Genomic DNA, 21,172 nt, shown 5'->3' on the forward strand with positions numbered 1-21,172 from the left:
AACGGGTGAATGTGCTGATCCTTGCTCGAGCACGGAAAGGGATCTGAATGCTGAAGGGCACTTGCAGGCAAGAGCAGAAAGGTGGAAGGGTTATTAAGATGTTAATTAAACATCGTCTTAAAAAAGGAGGGATGGTTTTGGACCAGGAAATCGGGTTGTACAAGCAGTTTGGCAGAGGTGTAACTGATGAAGGGAAGGCATTGTGAGATGGTCTGACCCCCCACCTGTAACCCCACTGCGGGATGGAGCATAACAGCAGAAGTAATAGACCCCATTAAAAGTGTGGTGATAATCTGGGCTAATCTGTGTGTGGATTGAAAAACTGCAATGGACTGCGGAGCTTGTGAAGGGTTTTTGCTTGTTTCTTTTTAGGTCAGCATTTTCCAGAGCCAGCCAGACAACGATCTATACTTGGTCTTGTATTGTGCAGTGGGAAAGGAAATTGGCTGTTGGGGGTCAATGACGCATTAGTTTAATTTTCCACTGTTCTCTAGATTTGGGCAAGATTCCATTTACAAAATTAGAGCAAAATTAACTATTATTCAAGTAAGGTTGATGAAATGGGGAAACAGCAGTTAGCTCAATATTCATCTTGGGGTGGTGTGGAATGTTATTAAAGGTTGTAGTAGTGCACTGGGAAAACTAAAGGTAATTCTCAGCCAAGTCAAGGTGGTTCAGTGGAAGGGGTGTCACATTTGACCAGTTCATTAATTCTTTGAAGACATAACATGTACTGTAAATAGATGAGAATGGCTTGATGTGCTGAGGTTTCCAGATGCATTGATAGGTTGGAGCCTCAAAATTATCGTGTGGAAATTAAAGATTGGGGTGCAGGAGGTGTTGTAATGTGATGAACATATGAAATAGAGAAGCAGCATCAGCCTCTAATTCAGACATTCTTAGAACTACTACCAGACCATTGTGAATGGGAAAGGGGGTCAGATTTACAGCAAAAAGGAACTAAGTAGGTGCTTAGTGCCAGAGAGAGTGGTGGGCAAAGGATAATTGTGGCCGTGGGTGATGGTGATGTGTATGATGGAAATCGAGGGTTTAAGATGAGGCCCCTGAGCAAATGTCACTGTGGGTTAGCCTGGGTGAAGGAGATTTGGAGTGAGTCCAGATATTTGTAGAAGATGGAAGAGTTTTTGACAATCACACCCAGGTGCTTGGATAAAGGTTTCATCAGCAGATCGGGTGGGTGGGGGGGGGTAGTGGTGGATATATTTGGCTAGTTTTTGAGAGTGGGCATAGTAATGTGTGGTTAGAAACACGCCCGAGTTCTTCACAAAACCAGGTTTGCTGATAGTCCGGCGAGCTTCAGCTGCTTGCCAGTGAGAGGGATGGAATCAGGAAATTGGCGGAGTCCAAAACAATAGTTTCAATTGTTCCAATGTTTGCTTGGCTGCAATTTAAACCGCTTTGGGACTGGGTGATGGGCAAGCAGCCTGACGGGGTTGGACCTGGTTCACCACACTTGCGAGGGTGTACTGTCATTATTTCTGGCCCATTGAATCCATCGATCATTGAGCACGTGTCAACACTAATCGTGTCATTTCCCACATTCCCATTGACTCCCTCCAGGCAACCACTCAACTACACATGAGGCACAATCTACAGTGACCAGTTATCTGACCAACCTCTTGCTGGGAGACGGTCAGTCTGGATCATAAATTACCCTTATTACCCTCATTAACATGTATCCACTGTTAATGAACACAAGCACACCTCAAGGATGTGTGCTTGGCCCACTGCTTTACTCTCTCTACAGCCACGACCGTGTGGCTACGCACACTTGAAGCACCATCTGTAAATTTGCTGGTGGTACGACTGCTGTTAGCAGAATCTCAGATGGTGACGAGGACGCATGCAGGAGTGAGAATGGTTGGTTGAGTGGTATTGCACTCAACCCGAGCAAGACCAAGTAACTAATCGTGAACTTCAGGAAGGGGAAGTCAAGGAAATGCACACTAGCCCTCAAAGGGTCTGCAGTGGAAAGAAGGACCTGGGTGTTAGCATCTCCATAGATCTAACCTAGACCCAAACTGCTGATGCATTTATGAAGAAGGCATATTTGGAGTTTGAGGGAATTCTGTATACAACCGAACATCCTAGCAAATTTCTACGCTTGTACAATGAAGATCATTCTGACCAGTTACATTACTGTCTGGTGTGGAGGGGAGAATGCAAGGGATCAGTAAAAGCTGCAGAAGATTGTAAACTCAGCCAACTCCCATCATGGGTACTGTCCTCCCCACTATTGAGGACATCTTCAACAGGTGATGCCCCAAGATGATGGCATCCATTGTTAAGGACCTCACCATCTTGGACATGTCCCTTCTTGTTGCTACCATCACGGAGAAGATCAGGAGTCTGAAGACACTCAAATGTTTTAAGAACAGCCTCTTCCCCTCTGCCGTCAGATTTCAGAACAGACCATGACTGCTAATTTTTTTATATTTATTTATTATTGTAACTTAGTAATTTAAGTCTTGCACTGTATTGCTGTTCTGATCAATGAGATCAGTGGTGTGGGTTGTAGATATGCCTTGCCCTATATTTTTTTTAAAAAGCACACCAAGTCAGGTTATTGACAGAGCCTGCTGTCCTCAGACATATCTGTTTATGTGCACCGTGCCTTGATCAAAACAGCTTTCAGAGGACATTAGAAGAATTGCAGAGGTACATGAAGCTGGAGAAGGCTACAAATGGAGGAAACTTCAGTTCTGTTGCTACTCTCCCTAGCAGTGGGTATCCTGCAAAGATCATGCCAAAAGTGCAACTTACCATGCTGAAGGAGGTGAAAAAGAATGCAAGTGTAACTGTAAAAGACCTGCAGAAATCTTTAGAATTTGCTAAAGTTTCTGCTCATGTGTCCACTACAAGAAAAATACTGAGCAAGACTGGTGTTCATGGAAGGACACCATGGAGGAAACCACCGCTCTCCAAAAAAAAAATTGCCGTACTTCTCAGTTTTGCAAAAGACCACCTGAATGTACTACAACATTTCTGGAAAAAGTGTTCTCTGGCCAGATGAGACAAAAATTGAACTTTCTGGAGGAAATACACATTGCTATGTTTGGAGGGAAAAGGGAACTGCACACCAAAACCTCAGACCAACTGTGAAGCATGGTGGAATGAGCATCATGGTTTAGGGCTGCTTTGCTACATCAGGGCCTGGGCAGCTTGCAGTCGTTGAGGGAAAAATGAATTCAAAATTGTATTAAAAGACATTTTACAGGAGAATCTCAGGGTAGCAGTTCATCAATGGAAGCTTAATAGAAGTTGGGTAATGCAACCAGACAATGATCCGAAAGATCCATAAATCAGCAACAGAATGATTCAAAAAAGAAAATTCGTGTTTTGGAATGGCTGAGTCAAAGTCCTGACCTTAATCCTATAGAAATGTGAAAAGACCTGAAGCAAGCAGTTCATGCAAGGAAACCCACCAACATCCCAGGGTTTAAGCAGTTTTGTAAGAAGAAATAGGCTGAAATTCCTGCACACAAGCTGATGTGCAGGACTGATCAACAGTTACCGGAAATGTTTGGTTGAAGTTATTGCTGCTCAAGGGGGTGACACCAGTTACTGAAAGCAAAGGTTCACATACTCTTTCCAACAAAACATGTAACATCGGATCATTTTCTCAATAGATAAGTATAATGTTTTTTGTTTTTATTTAATTGGTCTCTTCTAGTTTTAGGACTTGCATAAAGATCTGATCACATTCTAGGTCATATGCAGAAATAGTTCTACAGGGTTCACAAACTTTCTAGCACCGCTGTATCTCTCTGTAGGGTGTCTAAGACTTGCACAGCACAATACTGTATTTGTGGAGATCGAGTTTGTAAATTTGGCAGGAGCAAAGGATGTTGGGAACAGTGAGGGTGGAGTGTCTTGGGAGGACTGTGGGACAGCCAGCAGAGGAGTGTCAGGGGTTGGGGGTGTGTGGGTGCAGACACACCCAGTCTTGAGATGAGGCAAGGTAATCTGAATCCAAACAATTGATTTATTGATAGTTATAGAGGGCCTCTCTGGTGCTTCCTGCTCCTCCCCTCCCCCACCCATGATTTCCCTCTCTCTGACCTCTTTTCACTCTCAGTTCATGATAGAGACCCATATCAGAATCAGCTTCATCATCCCTCACATGACATGAAATCTGTTTTTTTGTGACAGTACTGTGCAACAGATAAAATTACAGTACTATTTATGTGCTTCTGGACAGCAAAGATGTAGTCATCAGAATGCTCTTTATTGACTACAGCACAGCATTCAATACCATCATCCCCTCAAAACTAATCAATAAGCATCAGGACCTTGGCCTCAATTCCTCCTTGCCTGACTGGATCCTCAGTTTCCTCACTTGCAGACCCCAGTGTTTGGATTGGCGACATCTCCTGCACAGTCTCCATCAGCGCAGGTTCACCACAAGGCTGTGTGCTCAGTCCCCTGCTCTACTCACTCTATACCAATGACTGTGTGGCTAAGCTCAGCTCCAGTGCCATGTTCAAGTTTGCCGACAAAACCGCTGTCATAGGTTGAATCAAAGGTGACAAATCAAGGTGGAGGGAGATTGAAAATCTGGCTGAGTGGTGCCCCAACAGCAATGTCAGCAAGACCAAGGAGCTGACTATTGACTTCAGTGAGAACTGGCTGATGGACTTCTGTTTTTTTTCCTCTTGGAGGGTCAGCAACACAGGTAAATTCCTCAGTGTTATTATTTTAGAGGACCTTTTGTCAGCCCAGCACACAAGTGCAATTGCAAAGAAAGCTTGGCAGTGTCTTTACTTAGGAGATTTGCGAAGATTAGTCATGACATTTAAAACTGTGTAGTCTGAGTATATCGTCTGGATGCATCACTGCCTGGTTTGGAAATACCAATGCCCTTGAATGGAAAATCCTACAAAAAGTAGTGGATACTGCCCAGACCAACACGGGCAAAATCCTTCCAATCATTGAGTGTGTCCATGTAAAATGTCATAGGAAAGTAGCATCCCTCATCAGGGACCTCCACTGCCCAGGCCATGCTCTTTTCTCCTAGCTGCCATTAAGAAGGTGGTACAGGAGCCTCAGGACTCACACCACTAGATTCAGGAAATTATCACTTCTCAACCAAAGGCTTTGGACTACCAGAGGGAAGAACATCACTCACCCCATCTCTGAACTGTTCGCATAACCTATGAACTCACTTTCAAGGACTCTTCATCTTGTGTTCTCACTATTTATTGCTATTTCTTTCTCTTTGTATGTGCAGCTTGTGTCTTTTGCACACTGGTTGAACACCCAGGTTGGTGTGTTCTCATTGATTCTGTTATGGTTATGATTCCATTATGGATTTACTGAGTATGCCTGCAGGAAATTGAATTTCAGGGTTGTATATGGTGACGTGTATGTACTTCGATAATAAATTTACTTTGAACTTCATTCTTGAAGTGTGATCTTTAAATGGGCTGTGAGCAAATTTCAGAATTCCAGCAGGTGGCTGTGCTATGTTTTCTTTCATTCGCTAATGTCTTGCTCTCGATGGGGATTTAACGCAGTCGCCAATACAGTGCCTAGGCTCTTTAGGGAATATAAATAAGCGCTGAAAAGGCAGAGTTAGTTCCATCAACAAAACCAATCGAAGCAAATCATTCTCTGTTGTCACTGGCTCCAATCCCAAGGGTCAGAATCTAAGCATAAAATAGTTGGATTTGGAGATTATCTTTTGTGTTGCAAGATACATTCCTGAGGAAGTTTGATCAACAACACAATTACAGATGTGCTTGAATAGCAGATCAATGTTGGCAGGGGTGGTTAAAGTATATGAGAAGGCAGTAGGTTGGGCTGATATGCAAGCATGATAGGCCTTGTCCTGTGTTTTTTTTGAATTCCTATGCTCTTAGTCACTACCAGTCAGAGTGGTTTATTTCAATAGACCACTTTACTTATGAGGCTTGTCTGGTATTTCAGAAAACTGACACAGCGGCCAGAAAGTGTGAATTGAATTAGCAGCTCTTCATATTTTGAGGTGGAGGGGGAAGGTTGGAATGTTGCTCAGGATTACTGGAAGTTGCAATAATCCTCAGCTACATAAAACTGAGATGCAGGAGAGTGGGTCCGTGTGGAGCAACTGCATACAGTGCACAGTCAGCTCAGTTGCTGTTGTGTGCGTACCTGTTTTTGCGCAAGTGGACCCCTGGATGGAGGCTGAAGGTGGGACCGAAGTGTAATACACACTCTGCATGGTTTTGCTCAGAAAGGGAACTTTGCCACAGTTGTGGAAGTAGAGAGTAACTGGGATACCTATCTGAACTGCAGATTTAAACAGTTACTCCCAAACCCACAGCCTCCACCTGCTGAAAGTAGATGGCGGTAGTACCAGGAAAGTTGGCAATACCCCCATGACCACCTAGGTGCGAGAGGAGCAGTGTGCATTCTACAATCTTCCTCTTTGACACAGCAATAGTTTCAAGGAACACACACACAATGTTGGTGGAACGCAGCAGGCCAGGCAGCATCTATGAGGAGAAGCTCTGTCGACGTTTCGGGCAGAGACCTTCGTCAGGAACTGGATTGCTCCAACTGACATCAGTGTTCTGTAAGAAGGGAGGAAAAATCTGGGAAACAGAGTCCCGTCCTTTAAACATCTGTGGTAGGAACAATTAATCAGGAAGTGAAATGCAAATAACCTGGTGAAGACTAATCAGAATCAGATTAATTATCTCTGACAAATGTGATGAAATTTGTTATGCTGCAGCAATACAGAGCAACACATTAACAAATTGCTCTGTTGCAATAAGAAATCTATAAAATAGTGATAAATATAAATAAATTAGTAAATGCAAGCAGACTTTTCCAACTGAGGTTGGGTGAGACTAATTAGAGGTCATGGGTTAATGGTGAGGGGCAATATTTAAGTGGAACAGGAGGGTTAACTTCACTCGCGATGATGGGAGTGTGGAATGAGCTGCCAGTGGAAGTGGTCCATGCAGGCTCGATTTAAGAAGTTTGGATAGGTACATGGATGGGAGGGGTATGGAGGGATGGGGTCCAGGTGCAACAATAGTTTGACATAGTCTAGATGGTTCAAGTGGCCTGTGTTTGTGCTATAATGCTCTATGATTCTATGACTCTGGTGCAGAAAGGAAATTAAAACAGTGAGGGAATGTACATGGATTCATGAACCATTCATGGGTCCATGACTAAATAGGGCATGGGATTGAGAATAAATCACAGTATTTTCTTGGTGCCCTTTGTGCATCGGTCATCTACTGGGTAGTGAGGCAAACACTTTTTGGGTAGAGGGATCAGCACCTGGAAACCCAGTGGTGCTGGAGACATCAGTCGCAGTGCATCGACTTTGCATAAATCCAGGGGACTTTCATGTGCTGTGCTAGTGCAGAGCTTCAGGAGGAAAGCTAGTAAAGTTTGGGCTGAGGATTAGGAAAGGTTAATGTTATGGATTGGGAGGAGAGTGGGGTTACAATCTATATGTGGGCTGAGGATGAGATGTGATTGCTGGGGAGGCAGGTTGTTGGCAGCCTTGATTTGGGTAGCTGGGGTTAGATTTGATGGAGAGAAGCTGAAAGGGAAGACATAACTTACTGGGCTGAGTTGTCAAGACTGGATTAAGACCAGTTTAGAGAGATTCTAATTCGCATAACTAGTGGAAACAGCTGCACCCCAGAACCTGATTGGTTGGCATATGCCTCGCGAGGTATGGATTGGATGAAAGTGACCTCCGTGTTGATGCTTAAAGCGGGGTTGCTCTGAGAAGGAAATCATTCCAGCACGTCTGATGAAAGCAAGTGCGATGGGCAAGAAATGTCTGAGCAATTTGATACTACACAGAAAACCACCTCAAAGCATGTAGTGCTGCATAAAGTAGTCAGAAATTCTGACTCGTTAATGACAACGGAGGTGACGTTAAGCAGATTATTTTATGGAGCCAAAGTATCAATTTGTTGCCTGTCATAGATGATGAACAACATAGCATGAAGGCCGAGCAAACGGAGTGACAGATAGTCATTAATAACAGTTCAAAGAGACGGCCTCTTTTGAAGGTGAGGAGTTGGGTTGGTGCAGTTGGCACAATTTTGAAAACCTGTAAATAACGTGAAGCTTGCAAATAATAGAAGGAAGATTGTAAAGTATTTCGACCATCTGTTGGCATTGGCACATGAAGTGCAATAGAAAGGTTTAGATTGGGATAAATGAAAAAAAAAACGTGGGTTGCAGCAACCATTTAGGGCAGCACGGTAAAGTAGTGGCTAGCATGACACTTCACAGTGTAGGTGACCCGAGTTCAATTCCCGTCACTGCCTCTAAGGCGTTTGTGCTGCATCGGAACCAGAATAACAATCAATTTGATCTCCTATACATAATTGTACTGAAGAATGGTGTGGCGTGTGGTTAAGTCGTTCGTCTAGTTATCTGAAGGTCGCTAGTTCGAGCCTTGGCTGAGGCCACGTGTGTGTCCTTGAGCAAGGTACTTAACCACTCATTGCTCTGTGATGACACTGGTGCCAAGCTGTATGGGTCCTAGTTCCCTTCCCTTGGACAACATTGGTGGTGTGGGGGAGGGGAGACTTGCAGCTTGGGCAAACTGCCGGTCTTTTCTCTCTCTCCCTCCCCCCCTCTCCCCCCCCTCTCTCTCCCCCCCCTCTCTCCCCCTCCCCCCCCTCTCTCCCCCCCTCTCTCCCCCCCTCTCCCCCCCCCTCTCCCCCCCCCCTCTCCCCCCCCTCTCCCCCCCCCCCCACTCCCCCCCCCCTCTCCCCCCCCCCTCTCCCCCCCCCATCTCCCCCCCCCCCCTCTCCCCCCCCCTCTCCCCCCCCCCACTCCCCCCCCCCCTCACCCCCCCCCCTCACCCCCCCCCTCTCCCCCCCCCTCTCCCCCCCCCCTCTCCCCCCCCCCTCTCCCCCCCACCACTCCCCCCCCCCTCTCCCCCCCCCTCACCCCCCCCTCCCCTCACCCCCCCCACCTCCCCCCCTCTCTCCCCCCCACTCTCCCCCCCTCTCCCCCCCCACACTCCCCCCCACACCCCCCCCACTCTCCCCCCACACTCCCCCCCTCTCTCCCCCCCTCACTCCCCCCCCTCTCTCCCCCCCCCTCTCCCCCCCTCTCACTCCCCCCCCCTCTCTCCCCCCCCCTCTCCCCCCCTCTCTCCCCCCCCCTCTCCCCCCCCCTCTCTCCCCCCCACTCTCCCCCCCCTCTCTCCCCCCCCCCTCTCTCCCCCCCCCCTCTCTCCCCCCCCCCCTCTCCCCCCCCCCTCTCTCCCCCCCCCCTCTCCCCCCCCCTCTCTCCCCCCCCCTCTCTCCCCCCCCTCTCTCCCCCCCCCTCTCTCCCCCCCCTCTCTCCCCCCCCCTCTCTCCCCCCCCTCACTCCCCCCCCCTCTCTCCCCCCCCTCTCTCCCCCCCCTCTCTCCCCCCCCTCTCTCCCCCCCCCTCTCCCCCCCCCCCTCTCTCCCCCCCCCTCTCTCCCCCCCCCTCTCTCCCCCCCCCCTCTCCCCCCCCCTCTCCCCCCCCCTCTCTCCCCCCCCCCTCTCTCCCCCCCCCTCTCTCCCCCCCCCTCTCTCCCCCCCCTCTCTCCCCCCCCCCTCTCTCCCCCCCCCTCTCTCCCCCCCCTCTCTCCCCCCCCCTCTCTCCCCCCCCCCCTCTCTCCCCCCCCCCTCTCCCCCCCCCCCTCTCTCCCCCCCCCCTCCTCCCCCCCCCTCTCTCCCCCCCCCTCTCTCCCCCCCCCTCTCTCCCCCCCCCTCTCTCCCCCCCCCTCTCCCCCCCCCCCCTCTCCCCCCCCCCCTCTCCCCCCCCCCCCTCTCTCCCCCCCCTCTCTCCCCCCCCTCTCTCCCCCCCCCTCTCTCCCCCCCCCCTCTCCTCCCCCCCCTCTCTCCCCCCCCCCCTCTCTCCCCCCCCCTCTCTCCCCCCCTCTCTCCCCCCCCCTCTCCCCCCCCCTCTCTCCCCCCCCTCTCTCCCCCCCCCCTCTCTCCCCCCCCCTCTCTCCCCCCCCCTCTCCCCCCCCCTCTCTCCCCCCCCTCTCTCCCCTCCCTCTCTCCCCCCTCCCTCTCTCCCCCCCCTCTCTCCCCCCCCCTCTCTCCCCCCCCCCTCTCTCCCCCCCCCTCTCTCCCCCCCCTCTCTCCCCCCCCCCTCTCCCCCCCCCTCTCTCCCCCCCTCTCCCCCCCCCTCTCTCCCCCCCCCTCTCCCCCCCCCCTCTCCCCCCCCCTCTCCCCCCCCCCTCTCCCCCCCCTCTCTCCCCCCCCCTCTCTCCCCCCCCCCTCTCTCCCCCCCCCTCTCTCCCCCCCCCTCTCTCCCCCCCCCCTCTCTCCCCCCCCCTCTCTCCCCCCCCCTCTCTCCCCCCCCCTCTCTCCCCCCCCCTCTCTCCCCCCCCCTCTCTCCCCCCCCCCCCTCTCTCCCCCCCCCCCTCAACTTTTGTTGATCAGTTATCCATTGTTCTGGGAAAATGTGGTGCTCTTGAGCTTTCATCAGAAAAATAATGAACATTCTGCTGGGGTGGCCATTGCTCTGCCTACTTTGGTTGGTGTTTGTGGTCCTGGGTAGATATGAAGAGATACAATCAATGCATGTGGAGCTGCGGTAAAGATCATCTGTGATCTTGCTGCAAAGGCAGGCATGAGGGGCTGATTGGCCTCCTGGCTCTGTTTCTTACATTTTACTGTGTCCTTATCACTTGTGCATTGACAGCTCACAGACTTTGTTGCTAATCTGCTATCACTTGTGGGTATAGATTGAACATGAAACAATTTGGGCCCTTTGGCTTACGATGTTATGCGAACCTATTAACTGACTCGGAGATCAGTATAACACTTCCCTCTCACATAGCTCTCTGTATTTCTTTCATCCCTGAGCTTATCTTAAGAGTCACTTAAAAGCCCCTAATATTTTGCCTCTATCACCATCCCTGGCAGTGCATTGCAGGCACCCACCACTCTTGCTTACAAAAAAACTCTGGCATCTCCCCTAAACTTTCCTCCACTCACCTTAAAAAGATGCACTCTGGTACTAGCCATTGTTGTCCTGGGAAAAACCCCTTTAAAGTTGCAACTCGGCCTCCTTTACTATGAAGAGAAAAGCCCAAGTTAGTGATTAACCATTTTGAAGATCCTGCTATTACTGTGCAAGGCAAGTGTGTGTAGAGATAGAGGACATGAGCTATAGTTGTCTGGTTTCACGAGTAGAATGTGTTGTTTTGTGACGAAGCTGTCAGCTGCTAGGTATGGTCATTCCCTCTGGAGTGGGTTTACTGAGCCCAGCTTATGATGAGGTGAGGTGGACTGTCAGCATAATGGCACTTCCTGAACCCCACAGGGCAGAAGGGTCCAAGGTCACCTCTCGTGAAATGGCACACACTTTGTGGCATTCAGAAATAAACCTACAAAATTGCTTTACCTGCAGAGCGAAGTCAAAAAATGGAGGAAGGTCATTACGGGAAAGGCTTGACAAGATTGGTTTAAACCTTCCTGCTGGGAGACGGAAAGCAGCCAATGTGACCCTACTGACTTCTCTTGTGGAAGGTACGTCGGTCTCATTATATTTACTTGAGAGTCAAACCCTTTTCTCAGGATCTTCCTTGGGAGCGTTGCTAACTAGACACTGACCCGGACCAAGTTCATATTCATATGGAACATGGGGCAGTACAGCAGAGTACAGGCCCTTCGGCCCACAATGTTGTGCTGATCCTTTAACCTACTCTAATAACAATCTAACTCTTTCCTCCCACATAGCCCTCCATTTTTTGTGTGCCTGTTTAAGAGTCTCTAATGTATCTGTCTCTACCATCACTGCTGGCAGCGTGTTCCATGCACTTGTCTCTGTAAAATAAAAATACTCTGACCTCCCCTTCCCCCCCCCATATTTACCTCCAAACATCTTAAAGTAATGCCCTCTGGGCAAAAAGGCTGTCAATTCTAACAATGCCTGTTATACACCTCCTCTATCAAGGCATCTCTCATTCTTCTTTGCTTCAAAGAGAAAAGTGCTAACTCACTCAACCTATCCTTAAGTAATAATCTCTAATCTAGGCAACATCCTCTGAAGCTTCCATAGCTTTCCTGTAATATGGTGACCAGAACTGAGCACAATACTCCAAGTATGTTCGAACCAAAGTTTTGTAGAGCTGAACATTACCTCATGGCTCTTGTACTCAATCCCCTCGATTAATGAAGGCCAACACACCGTGTGCCACCTTAACCAAGCTGCTAAACCTGCATGGTTGCTTTGATGGTTATGGACCACAAAATCCTTCTGTTCCTCTACACTGTCAAGAATCTTGTAAACCTTTATCAAAATCTTCCCTCATTCTCCTATGCTCCAGAGAATAAAGTCCTAACCTATTCAATCATTCCCCGTAACTCGGGTCCTCAAGTGCCGGCAACATCCTTATCAATTTTCTTTGTACTCTTCAATCTTATTGATATTTTTCCTGTAGGCTGGTGACCAGAATTGCACATAATAATCTAAATTTGGCCTCAGCAACATCTTGCATAACATTACCATAACATTCCCAACTCCTGTATTCAATACTGATTTTTGAAAGCTCTTTATAAACCTGTCTACCTGTGACACCACTTTCGGGGAATTAAAGATCTGTGTTACTATACCCTATAGTCCTACACCCAAGTCTAGGATCTGCCTGTTACCAATTTGATGTAATATTTTGCCCCTAGGGGAAGCTGTACACCTAGCCCGTGACTTTGGTTACGTGTGTGAGACTGAGTTCCCCGCGAAAGCAGCGGCAGAGTACCTGACCCGACAGCATATAGACCGGAATGAAATCGCTAGCCGGAAAAGCATGCTCCTTGCGGCCAAGTAAGTTTTGCCTCTTGAGATGGTGGACAGAAATGGGACATGAGGTTTGAAATGACAGCTGTGTTTGTCTGAACGATTAACCTCTCCTAACACCTGTGCTGGCTGAGTGGAAGTGGTGAGGGAATGGTGTTCAAAGGGAATATAAATGATGCTTGCCATTGTTTTGCTCTGGATTGCGAAAGGGCTGGGGAGGCTGTAATTCGATTGGATTCATCCTGAGCAGGGGATGCCTGGGTAAATATTCACATCGATGGGTGGGTGCTGGTGTTGCAAATGTCCTGGATCAGCCTAGCTGTGGTATAGGTAGTTCTGGAATGCAGCATCAGTCTATTTCTACAGTCTTTGCAGTATCTAGTGCTCTCAGGTATTTCTTGATATCATGGGGACTGAATTAAATTGGTTGAAGACTGACTTCTTTGTCGGGGATCTCGAGAGGAAGTCGAGACAGATCTTCCACTCAGCACTTGCTGCTGAACATGTTTACAAATGCTTCAGCCTTGTGTCTCACACCCCCGGCACTTGTGTGCTGGACCTAGGGCTGATCCTCTGAAATTATAACAGCAAGGAATTAAAGATTGCTGACCCTCTTCCCCCTCTGATCCCCTGATGAGGACTGGGTCATGGACATCCGCCTTCTCCTGAATAATCTCCTTAATAATCAGCACCTTGGTCTAGCTGATACTGAGTGAGATTTTCATTCTTCCTCCTATATGTGGATTCGTCACCGCCTTTGATTCGGCCAACGATAGTGGTGTCCTCAGCAAACTTAAATATGACATTGGAGCTATACTTCGCCACAGTCAGAAGTGTAAAATGAGTGGAGCAGGGATCCAAGAACACAGACTTGTGCTGGAGATGTTATTGCCAATCTAAACTGTCTTCAAGTGAGGAAATCATGGATCCAGTTGCACAAGGAGGTGTCGAGACCAAGTTCTTTGAAGCTTAATAGTTCTGAAGGGGTGCTAGTATGGAATGCTGAGCTGTAGTCGATTAAAGGGCATCTTTGTTGTCTGGATATTCCAGGATTGAGTGCAGACCCAATTAAATGGCATCTACTGTTGTCCTGTTATGTAGGCAAACTGAAATGGATCTGAGTCACTCATCAGGCAGGAGCTGATATATTTCATGACCAACCTCTCAAAGCGCTTCATCTCAGTGGATGTAAGTGCTACTGGATGATGGTCATTGAGGTAGGTTCTTCTTAGGCACCAATATAATTGAATGCTGCTTGAAGCAGGTGGGTACCTCAGACTGCAAAAGCAAGAGGTTAAGGATACCAGTGAACATTCTAGCCAGTTATCAGCACAGGTCTTTGGTATAGCCAGCTGGACTGCCTTACATGGGCTCACCCTCCTGAAGAACGCTCTCAAAGATGGTAATTGCAGGATCATTGGGGGCTGTAGGAGTTGGTGAAGGCTCCTTTATGTTTTGATGGTTAAGGCAAGCATGGAAGGCATTGAGCTCCTCTGGGAGTGAACCCTTGCCACCTATGTGGCTTAGTTTCACTTGGTAGGAGATGATGGCATTCAAACCCTGTCACAGCTGTTGAGCACCCTTCATTGATTGAAATTTGGTCCAGGTTTTTTTTTTGAGGCCATACCTAGGCCTCTTGTATCTTACTTGGTTGAGAGACCCAAATGCATGTGACCTGGCTCTCGGCAGATTGTGTTTCTGATAATATATCATGGCTTCTAGGTGGGGAAGACACCGAATTATTTTGTGAGAACACACACTTGTCTGTGACTCTGTTTGTAAAGTCCATGACAATCATGATGACTTCATTTACATTCTGAGACCTTGAATGCGGCCCAGTCCACTGTCTTGAAGCAATCCCATAGCTGCTCCTCTGCGTCCCACAGCCACCTCTTTGTTTTCCTTGTGTCTGGAGTCTTGCTCTTTAACCTCTGCCTGCTTGCTGGTAGGAGGAAGGCAGCCAGGTCAGATTTCCTGAAATGCAGTCTAGAGGTGGGATTCCTATAATGTAACAGTGGTCAAGTACTGTGTGTTGGGGCCCCTTGTGCTGTAGGTGATATTTGGGCAGAGATTTCTTCAAAAAGCCTAACTGAAGTCCCTGACAATGATTTGAGAGGTGCTGGGAAGGATGTTTCTTGTTCCTAATTGCAGCACTCAATACATCGACAGCTGTATGTGAACTGAGGTCAGGGTCACTGAGCTCCTTTGGTGAGTAGAATGGTCAGACTGGAGGAACAAGAGTGCGAATGAGATGGAAAGGCAACTGATGAGAACAAGCATGTTAGCAGAAAACCAATGTGGGTTCAGAAAGGGGAAGTTGTGTTTTCCTAATATGGTGGATTTCTATGAAGAGGTAACAAAAATTTATGATAATAGAGCAGTTTATATCATTTACTTGGATTTTTGCAAGGCTTTTGACAAGGTACCCCACAAGAAGTTAATCAAATTCACAAGAAGTTAATCAAATTGCAGGAGGTAGAGATTCAGGAAAAGGTATGAATGGGTGCAGAATTGGCTCAAAAGCAACGAGAGGATCGTTTTCACACCTAGAAGATGTTAAAAGAGGTTCCACAGGGATCAGTTTTGGGGTCACTGCTGTTTTTAATTTACATTAGCAATACAAGAGAAATAAGTAAACTAGTGAAATTTGCTGATGACACAAAATTAGGGGGATGGGCTGATAACATTCAGGCAGCACAATCAATACAGTTAGATCTAAACAAAATCAGATATCGGTAAATAGCGGATTTATTGTGAGTAAAAGTAAACTATTACATAGGAAATGGAAATATTAATATAAATATACGGGGGGGGGGGTCTTGACTTGGAAAGTACACCGTATGAGGTTTGGGCGTCCTGGTAGACTCATCACCATCACATCCAGACAAAGCACAGAAGTGATTTGGAAGGCTAATAGAAAGTTGGGCTATTTAAGTTGGGCTGATTGAATTCTTTGAGGATGTAACAAAACACATTGAAGGTGGAGCAGTGGATGTAGTGTATATGGATTTCAGTAAGGCATTTGATAAGGTTCCCCAAGAAAGGCTCTTTCAGAAAGTCAGGAGGCATAGGATCCAGGGAGACCTTTGTGGATCCAGAATTGGCTCGCTTACTGAAGGCAAAAGGTGGTTGTTCTGGATTTCATTATTCATGTTCATGATTTTTTAAAATAAATATATATGACTTGGATGAAGAAGTAGAAAGATGGGTTAGTAAGTCTGATGACACAAAGGTTGGGAGTGTTGTGGATAGTCTGGAGAGTTGTCAGAGGTTACAGCGGGACACTGACAGGATGGAGAACTGGGCTGAGAAGTGGCAGATGGAGTTCAACCTAGATAAGTATGAAGTGGTTCATTTTGGTAGGACCAATTTGAAGGCAGGATATAATATTAATGGCAAGACTCTTGGCAGTGTGGAGGATCTGAGAGATCTTGGGGTCAGTGTCGATAGGACACCCAAAGTTGCTGCGCAAGTTGACAGTGTTGTTGAGAAGGTGAATGGTATGTTGGCATTCATCAACTGTGGGATTCAGTTCAAGAGCTGTGGGGTAATGTTACAGCTATATAAGGCCTTGGTCAGACCCCACTTGGAGTACTTAGTTCAGTTTTGGTCACCTCAATACAGGAAGGATGTGAATACTATACGGAGCATGCAGAGGAGATTTACAAGGATGTTCCCTAGATTGGATGGTATACCTTATGAGAATAGGTTGAATGAACTTGGCCTTTTCTCCTTGGAGCGATGGAGGATGTGAGGTGACCTGATAGAGTTGTACAAGATGATGAGGGGCGTTGATCATGTAGATAGCCAGAGGCTTTTTCCTAGGGCTGAAATGACTAACACAAGGGGCATAGTTTTAAGGTGCTTGGAAATGGGTACTGAGGGGATGTCGGGCTAAGTTTTTCACACAGTGGTGGGCGTGTGGAATGCACTGGTGGCAGTGGTGGTGGAAGCGGATACAATAGGGGCTTTTAAGAGCCCCTTAGATAGGTATATGGAGCTTAAAAAACTAGAAGGCCTTGAAATTCTTGGCAGTCTCTTGAGTAGGTTACATGGCAGGCACAACAGTGGGCCAAACGGCCTGTAAAATACTGTAAATGTCTATGTTCTATGTGTAAGTAAGGTGGGCGCCAGCTGCTACTTCAAAATTTATCCATCGGTGAGGACACGGGGCCATCGGTGGAGACTAGGTAAAGGGAGATTCCAGACTAACAACTGGACACCTTTCTTTACTTGGCAAATTATGGACACATGGACAAAAACTACCTAGCTCTGTAGTTGAGAGTAGTACCTTAGAGACTTTAAAATCTAAAGTCAATAATTATTTCAACACTGATTAGGAATTTGGCAAACTTTGTTAGGCTGAATGGCCTGTTCTTGTCAAAAAAAATTCTAATGTTCTGAAAACCATTATGTCCGAGATTTTATCATGAAACTCTAATCCCCACCTTTTGCCTTCTCCAAATTGGTGGTCCAGTCCTTCTGGTGTTTTGAGAATCCCTTGGGTCTTACTGATGTATCTAGTATGTCTGAGATGAACCATGTCTCTGTGAAACACAAGGCAGCAATTCCCCATTTCCCTCCGATACAGCAAATGTGTTTTTGGACCCTCAGTCTTGTTCTCTAGGGATTGTACATTGAATGAGTGAACAATTGTCCCTTTTTTCTGTTTGCAGGCAAATCTTTAAAGAGTTCATGGACATGTTGACCCAGGATCGGTCACCCCTGGGAAATGCCCGGCCTAGTCCAATCCTGGATCCTGAAATCCAGGGCTGCCTGACTCACTTCAGCCTCATCACACATGGCTTTGGGAGCCCAGCCATCTGCGCTGCCATGTCCTCGCTGCAGAATTACCTGAACGAAGCGGTGAAGGCCCTGGACAAAGTGTATATGGCCAACAGTGGCCAGAACTCCCAGGACATCAACCCAAATAAAACTGTGGACAAAGATGAAAAGCACAGGAAATGAGCTGCTGGCTCTGAATCCGCGGACTTTAACCCTTCTCCCCCTTCTTTGTCTCTGGGACAACCTGAACTTCCTCAAACCAGCAACAGCAATGGCACCCAATAGCCAAAGGGCTGGACTAAACTCCTGCTAATTGTAATTTGCAGGGCTGCAGATATGCACTATGCCTCCATGATCAACCATTTTATTCAGGCTCCAAGTATCAAATCCATTTGGCACCTCCAACATCATGAGACTCATGGGCAGGAAGTCACTGTGGCTGGGGTAACTGTCAATGAAACAGTCTTGCTTCCATTGCCAGAAGTTTATTGAAGGCCTCGGCCCCAAGGTATATTCTACTTTAGCACCACTCCCAAAGCAGTGTTAGTTGCATGGTACCCCCAAGCAATGACTTCAAGCTTCTTCCCCTGCTGTGATTCCAGCTTTGTTGTATGTGTTGGTGAGCTGGAGCGGGGTGAATCTGCAGGGGAAGAGGAGAAGAGGCTACTGCCCTATGATGAAGCCATAAGTTTAATTTTTAGGGCCCTTTTACTTGCACTGTACCTGGCAAAGCTGTCTCCCAGTAACTTTGACTTTTCCTAGATAGTAATAAGCAGAGAGATCGCCAACATCAGGGACAATGAGATAGAGCCCTCGAGGAAGATGGGAAGACGCACCTAAATGGCGTCACATTGCTGAAAGAGGGCATGTAGTCACTGGATCTTGCAGCGTGGTTAGAAGATGTCCTGACCATCTGTGGGTCTAAAGCTGCCATGAACAGTTTGCTGGATGTTAGCATCTTAGGCTGGCCACAAGTGTATTTGCTAACACAGAGGGGCTCCCCAGCATGTTTTACTTAAGCTAGAAGTTGTGTACAAAAACACCTGGAGGAAGGCAGAATGATGTTTTATGCTCCTCAGTTACTACTAGTTGACTTTTGGTACCCTCAGCACTGCAGTCCAAGCCGATTGAACTTGATTTGAGCAGTTCGATGCCCGCTCCAATTACAGACAGAATCTGCAGCCCGTTCAGGTCAGGAAGGAGGGTTTTCTAGTCTTCAGTGCTTTCTTGGAACTCTTCTCATTGCACCCCACTGGGTTTAAGCAATCTCTTTGGACAGTTTACTTGCTGGGCTATAATCAGGGACTCGCAACTTAACTGTGCTCAAAGCACATTTCCAACGCCCATCATTTGGGTGCTGTATAAAAATGAACAGTTACAAAGCCATTCTCAGTCGGACCCCTTTTGGAACAGACCAAATCCATTCCTTATAACAAAATTTAATGATCTGTTTTGAAAGCTCTGCGAAGGCCAGGGTAGGAAGTGTACATGTATTGGCAGGGTAGCTCAATGTGCAGCGCTGCCAGTGGCTCTGTTAATAACAGTTTAAGCTCCATTGCTCACATCGTAAGATAGGTTCTACTTTTTTAATTAGCTCTTGTTCCACAAGTGGAGCAGGCTTGGAATTATTTTAAAACAAAGTCAGCATGTTTGAGCAAGAAAATACAGATGAAACTATTGAGAAGTACTTGAGAGGGGTGTTAACTGGTCAGGACAGTCTGGTTAATATATCTAGCTGAGGAATACAATACAATCATGTATATTTTCCTGCAGTTTTATAATGTGAGTAACTGATTTTTTGTAGTAATTTCTGAGTCTGCCACTAAATCTTAAATCTCGGCTATTAAACCTGATCTCGCAGAGCAGAGAGAACGGCTACACAGCTCAGTGCTGCTGCTAACAGTCTGGAGGGAGATGGCAGCCAAATGTCCTCCTGCTTGCTGCTTGTGTGAAAAGGAGATGTTGAACTGGGACTGGATTGAAGCTTTGTCTAAGATTCCTGTTTTGATGGAGCTGACTTTGAAGGGATTAACACCTCTGAGCCAAAGACCAAACATCTGAAAGCATCTCAGGAAGAGCCTCTCTCCAGTTTGGTTTTGATTCTGGCTAACAATGAACTTTCAGGCTTATAATGACCATTGCAACAGTGATGCCCATAGTCCAGGCTTGCGGTGCTCAAAAGCAAGTCAGATGCACGTGTCTCTGCTCTGATCAGAGGTGACTGACCTGTGGCAATTCTGACTAGTCTACAGGTTGAAGTCCCCTCAACTCTGCTACTGACCTTGCCGAATGATCTTGCATGCCCTCTGGATTGTTGGCTAAACATTTGTTGTCTGGAGGCCAAACTCTGCCCAGTTACAAACCTACTTGAAAATTAGGTATCAACACAATCATATTTTAAGAGAGTCTTTAATCAGTCTTTGGGAGAGTTTCCTTTACAGGGTAAATAGGGTAAAAAGGGAACAGTGTTTTAAATGTACATATTTATTTATATGTAATTTAATGGGTAATGTAAATATGGTGCAACTTTGAAACCTTTTTTAAGAAAAGCTCGTTTACCTCCTGTAAATAGGGTTTAGTCTTCCCATTTTCCTGTTATTATGGAGAAGTGTTTCCCTGGTAATGGGTAAGCTAGGATATAACTCCTTTCCTGTTCCTGCACAGTTACAAGAAGAAACACAAAACAGGGTATTAATGTCTGCTTGAATGTTCTTCCTCAAAACTCACCTGACTCTTCTGGCGGTTGGGAGGGGTGGGGGGTTGTGGAGAAAGCAATAATTATTCTTGGTGTGAGTTGTAAGGTACTTTCTGTAAATCCAGTGGGTCAGTTTTCTTAAAACCTTTGTCAGTGAATTTTAAACGGATGGATGTCTAGATGAAGCTTCTGAAGTGTGGATTTTGTGTCTCAGTTCTGTAATATAATGTCGAATGAGAAAGAATAAAAATAATATTCTGAATTTAAACCAGTGTTTGCTCACCTGTCTGACCTTTCCTTCTGTAATTTGGGACTGAGAATTGGGTCAATTTAAAGGCCAGTGGGGACACATGTGAGTTTGATCTCGGCTCTCATGTTGACCCAGCTGCTGTTTATTTTGAAGGACAGTGGGGTAAATGGAAACTCAATGGCCACTCCAAAATTAAATCCTTGAGCTTCTGGTGATCCTTAGCCTCCCAGTAGTTAAGTTTCTGCTTGGAAGTGAATACAGTGTAATGGGGTCTAGGAAGGTCTTGACTTTGGGAAATAATGCATTGTGAGACCTGTTCAAGATTTCTTGCATGTTTTGTCTGTTACACAGTTGCAGGTGTGGGCCTCATTGACCTTGGTATTCCTGTTGCCCGTTCAGCAGAGCAGGTTAAAGTTTGAAATGCCAAATAGGCAACTTTTCTATTCAAAATTACACATACTACCAAAGTCAAGAACTTCCAAAGTAATTCTTCTTGAACCTTCAGGCTTCTGTACCTCATGCCTATTGGTGGCTGTGAGAAGATGGCGAAGCCTGGTTGGTAACTCCAGATAAATCAATTAAGGCCAGTTTCATTGATCTTTAGGGCAGTACATTCACAGCAACTTCCAATCATTTCAAAATTGTTCCAGGTAAGACTCCAGCTATGATTCA

At 46.9% G+C, this 21,172-nt stretch overlaps 1 protein-coding gene across 2 annotated transcripts in view; it reads left to right on the forward strand.

Annotated features, from left to right (window-relative positions):
* tfap2c (transcription factor AP-2 gamma (activating enhancer binding protein 2 gamma)) overlaps positions 1–20,464 on the forward strand; it is a 53,533-nt gene extending 33,069 nt beyond the window's left edge. The window contains exons 5-7 of one of the 2 annotated variants that reach the window (XM_059980393.1): positions 11,385–11,503; positions 12,656–12,797; positions 17,447–20,464. In XM_059980393.1, coding sequence (XP_059836376.1) covers positions 11,385–11,503; positions 12,656–12,797; positions 17,447–17,738 — 553 coding nt within the window. In that variant the 3' untranslated portion in view covers positions 17,739–20,464. The remainder of the gene's footprint in view (positions 1–11,384; positions 11,504–12,655; positions 12,798–17,446) is intronic. The other variant, XM_059980394.1, reaches the window with a different exon arrangement.
* The last annotated feature ends 708 nt before the right edge of the window (positions 20,465–21,172 follow it).

The sequence above is a fragment of the Hypanus sabinus genome, chromosome 9 (genome assembly GCF_030144855.1).
Source record: "Hypanus sabinus isolate sHypSab1 chromosome 9, sHypSab1.hap1, whole genome shotgun sequence".
Lineage (NCBI taxonomy): Eukaryota > Metazoa > Chordata > Chondrichthyes > Myliobatiformes > Dasyatidae > Hypanus > Hypanus sabinus.